Below are 5,006 nucleotides of genomic sequence, written 5' to 3'. Positions count from 1 at the left end.
CGGTTCTATAAACCAAGATAAGCATGATTCCAGATCACACTACCCAAGACATCCATAATACATGGAATAGTAATAAATGCAAAGGCATGTTAGATACTACATGGAAATTATGTTTTTTTTTCCTTCTTTTTATTAAACTTGAGGTGCAACTGTTTAGTGCAATTGTATTGCGTCACATTTTCATGTGTTTTTCAAAGGAACATGCATGGAATTCAATGCAAGATTTGACACTTATAGGTCATTAACAATTGTGATGACCAAACTGCTTGTATTACATCTAGAGTCCATTACTGTAAGGTAAAAAAAAATCTCCATGAATCAATGATTTTTCACTGGAATAACTTGAGATCTGTTATCAGGATTTTTAACCTGTAGAAACATAGATTTCATTATAATGTGTGCTGCTCCTCGGTGTGCTCAGTCCAAACTACAGTATATTCCGTTTGAACTTGATCTGTACATTAACAACTCATTTTATTTCAATTTTCCCTGCTATGCATATTACAGTCATTTTACATACACAAACATTTGTTTTATTAATTAAAAAGTGTTCAATAACTTTTGGTGGACATCCACCCCTAGGTCTGCAGCAGAAAAACACCTACTGTATGTCCCACTACTGAAACACTTTGTATCCCTGCTTAAGAATACATGAGCCACAAGTTTAGAAGGGCAGAAATGATGAGATTAAAGTCTGAACACTGAGGCATAGCTATTCAATTTAAAGCCTGAAAACTACCAAAATTTAAAAGGAATTAATTGTTAAAAATGAAAAAAAAAAAAAAAAAAAAAAAAGATAATTCATCTAAGCCTTACTAAAATGCATTAAATCACCATTCCAGATTCATATTTGGGATGAAAGGTTCCAATCTTTCATTTTCTTCGTTGTAGTCACTGTAAAGTGCTTTTTATTTTTCATTTAAAAAATGAAAACGACATAAGACAAAAAGGAAAGCACTGGTCGCGAAAGAGGGATTATGCACCAATAACAGCACAATTCCCACTCACTGCCGATATGAACAATTCATAATAGACTCTGGAGCATGCGAAGGTGCGATTCATTAGACCGAATTCCAAACATCTTTATCCTCCCCATGATTGGCTTATGTTACAGTCCACTTCAAGTCTTTTTCTCCGTATTGATTGTCTGAAGCATGTAAAGCTCTCGAGGAGTTGGCTCTTAACAAGTAGCGTCATATGATAGTTTACCATGTGCAAATGAGAAAAAGTTTAGAAGTATATCCTCAAGGTTCAGCAACTGTGGCTGTGTTTAGCAATCTTGCTGCCAGTCATGAAAGTGTTCACAGTATTGTTTAACTTGTTATATTTTGGTGAGATTGTAGGTCAGTAGCCCTCCATTACTCTACTAGGAGGTAGAGGTTACACTGGAGGACCCAAACCCTGGGTATGTGATGTTGGTGGACCACCCAGAGTTCCTGATTGAGTACCCAAGGTTGGGGAAGTGCTCTGCACCTGAGCCTCAAACTGAGCTAGCTGCTCAGGACTGGCCAGATTCTTTAGTAGGTTGTTTTCCTGCTCCAGCTGGGAATTTCTCTCAATCAGCTCCTTTATTTGCTCTTTCAGCACCTCCACTTCTTCACGTACTGCATACATGAGGTGGCTTTTCACCAAGTCCTGAAAGATGGAGAGATAAGAAATGAGAATGAGAAATTTGTTCAAGAGAATGGTCATTGTTAGCACTTTCAGGTTCATAGTTAGGAGGGTAACTTTAAAAATGTATTCTGTTACAGTTACAAATTTCTTTATTAAAAAAAAAAAACGTACATCAGTAATGTAATCCAAGTATCACAATATGAAAGTAATGTAATCTGATTACTTCAAAGTCACATACAGTGGGGGAAATAAGTATTGGACGCGTCAACATTTTTTTCAGTAAATATATTTCCATTGAGGCTATTCACATGAAAGTTTCACCAGACATCAGTATTAACTCAAGAAATCTGGAAATATAAAGAATTCATAATGTTAAAGTGCATAAATAAAGTTGTGTAATAAAGTGAAAAAAGTATTGACCACGCTAAGAAAAAACAGTTCTCCAAGTCAAGCTAAGGCAAGGAACCAGCTGAAATCCATAGTAATTATACCTCCTATCTATGCAAATTAATGTCAGCTGGGTTAATAAATTGATGGTCTACAAAAAGGCATTTCGTTACCAAAGTGTCACACAAGAAACATCTCATGATGGGTAAAAGCAAAGAGCTCTCAAAAGACCTTCACAACCTTATTGTTGCAAAACATATTGATGGAATCAAATACAGACATATTTCAAAACTTCTGAACCTTCCAGTAAGCACCACTGGGGCCATTATCTGCAAGTGGAAGCAACATCACTCCGTCATCAACCGGCCACACACAATAGCTCCTCGCAAGATTTCTGACCAGGGAGTCAGAAGAATAGTCAGAAGAGGAGCCCAAGCACCATGGACCACTCAGAAAGAGCTCCAGAAACACTTGGAGGCAGCAGGTGCCATCGTCACAGAGAACAGGCAATAGGCAATGCACTCCACTGCTCACGCTCACCCTGCAAGACTCCTCTACTAAAGAAAAGGCATGTCGAAGCTTGTTTAAAGTTTGCTCATTTGCTCAAAAACTCATTTGGACAAGCCTATGAAATACTGGGAGAGTGTAGTCTGGTCAGACGAGAGCAAAATTTGACTTTTTGGCTGTCATACTATACACTATGTTTGGAGAAGAAATGGCACTGCACATCACCCTAAAAACAGTATACAAACAGGTGGAAGGTGGAAGCATCATGGTTTGGGGCTGTTTTTCATCGCATGGTACTGGCAGACTTCATATAATTGAAGGAACGATGAATGGAGCTCTTTACCGGGAGATTCCTGAGAAGAATCTGCTGCCATCCACCAGGATACTAGCATACAGCAAAGGAAACTCTTAATTGGTTTCAGAGAAAAAAAAATCAAGGTGTTAGAATGGCCCAGTCAATCACCTGACTTAAATCCATTTGAACAAGATTTAAAGACAATATATTTAGAAGAATGGAACAAAATCACACCTGAATACTGCAGCTGATTAATTTCTTCATACAAGAAGTGCCTTGAAGTGTCATTACAAACAAAGGCTTCTCCACTAAGTATTAAATACATTTCAGTTAGTGTGTTCAATACTTTTTTCCTTTGTCATTCTGCTTTATTACACATAACTTCATTTATGGACTTTAATGTTTGGATTTCTTTATGTGTGGCTTTCTTGAGTTAATACCAAAGTCTGGTGAACATTTCATGTTAATAGCCTCATTGCAAATACATTTACTGAAAAAAATGTTGACGCGCTCAATAATTATTTCCCCCACTGTATGTAAATAAAGTCAAGAGAAAAGCAATATGATCTAAAATACTTTTATTTAGAGCTTATTTTAGAGCTTAAAATGTTCAAAACATGTTCAATGTTGGGATTTGTTTTAATAAAATAAATAAAACATCACTGTCCCTGATGTGCATAACATTACATCACAAAAGCAAGGGTGACCATATTATGTGTATTCCCTCAGGGCAAACCAGGCAGCGAAGATAGTAACAGGAAGAGATAAAAAAAAATAATAATAATTAGGCGCATTCCACTTAAGACAGCCCAAGGAAAGGGTCTACACAAGACCAGCGTGTTCACACAGTCCACAATCAGAGCACTCCATATAGCTTATAGAGGCAGTGACTGAAAACTAATACATATTTAAATAATCTATTTTCCACCATGTTTTCTTCTGGACTTATTGTGCTTAGAATCTCTAAGTTGCCACAACTTGCTTAATTAGCATGCATTAGTATAAGTAGTAGTAGTATGATTATTGTTTGATTATTAGTAGTGTGTTAACAACAGCCAATATAAGTCATGTGTGGTATGTGCGTGATCACTGAGTGAAGGATAAGAGTAAGGAAATTTGTGTAGAATGTCATTATATGTATATGTTAATATTTTGGAACAAGGTTTGATCCACAAATCATGAAAAGTGTAGAACCTCCCATCTGCAGAGACAATGGACCGATTAACGTCAGAGGTGTAGAAGATGGCTTACACCCTGCCCTAAGACAATGTTTGATTGGAGGAAGCATTCTGGGGTTGGACTAGCCAGAAAGAGTTAAAATCCAATGACACCAATGAAGCTCACTCTCAGCTCTCATCTCAATCTCTCTCTCATCTCATCAGAAGAAGAACAGAGGCAGCAGAAAGTCTCCAGCCATCACATCTGCTTGGAGACCCAGCTGAGAGCTGCAACCAGCTCATCAAACCTCCCGCCTACCAGACTCCATTTCATTCACCATTCCGATTGGTCTTCCGAGACTCAACTCAAACGCCGACCAGACCATTAATAAATAACCATCGCAGGAATCCCCTCAACACCATGACGTAATGAAGTCCCCTCAAAAGGCAAGTTCAGTACCTCCAGACTCTAGCTAAACTGGTACATAAATTATTAAATTTAAAGCCCTTCTAAAGAAGTGAAAGTAGATTAATAAGTTGATGATTCATTCAGGCCATGGTCTGTGAAATAACCTACAGTGCTATAAACTCTGAAATTCATTCACTCTGTTGACAGCCATGATCACCCTGGTTTGAGTGTGTGTGTGTGTGGATGTGTGCGCGCATTTGTGTGTAGTAGAACAGTTTAATAAAGTCTTGTCCGTTCTTAAATATGTGTCTATTGTGTTTTACAAAGTCTACTGCCTTCAATTGCCGATCTTGCTACAATGCTCTTAAAATAATGTTTCACTATATTTAGGATATTATTGCCGGTGGCCATCGAGGTAATATCTAATGCATAATTAATAAATACACTAATTTCAACTTATTGTTGGACGAATAGTTGATCAGAAATACTAAATTAGCCAAATTTCCTCTTTCGAGCTGATCTGCTAGTCTCTCCTACATTGTAGGTGGAGAATACAGGTGACTTAATCTAAATGTTCCTTACATATAATGGTGGGGAATGCAACAACTTAATATAAGCAGCTAATTTTCTCTACAAA

General features: G+C 37.4%; 1 protein-coding gene across 1 annotated transcript in view; it reads right to left on the bottom strand.

Annotated features, from left to right (window-relative positions):
• Positions 1-457: 457 nt before the first annotated feature.
• Positions 458-5,006, bottom strand: part of LOC108272961 (TSC22 domain family protein 1) — a 51,916-nt gene continuing 47,367 nt past the window's right edge. The window contains exon 3 of the mRNA XM_017481854.3: positions 458-1,635. Coding sequence (XP_017337343.1) covers positions 1,381-1,635 — 255 coding nt within the window. The 3' untranslated portion in view covers positions 458-1,380. The remainder of the gene's footprint in view (positions 1,636-5,006) is intronic.

This window comes from Ictalurus punctatus, chromosome 12 (genome assembly GCF_001660625.3).
Source record: "Ictalurus punctatus breed USDA103 chromosome 12, Coco_2.0, whole genome shotgun sequence".
Lineage (NCBI taxonomy): Eukaryota > Metazoa > Chordata > Actinopteri > Siluriformes > Ictaluridae > Ictalurus > Ictalurus punctatus.
This window is presented reverse-complemented; position numbering and strand designations above follow the sequence as displayed.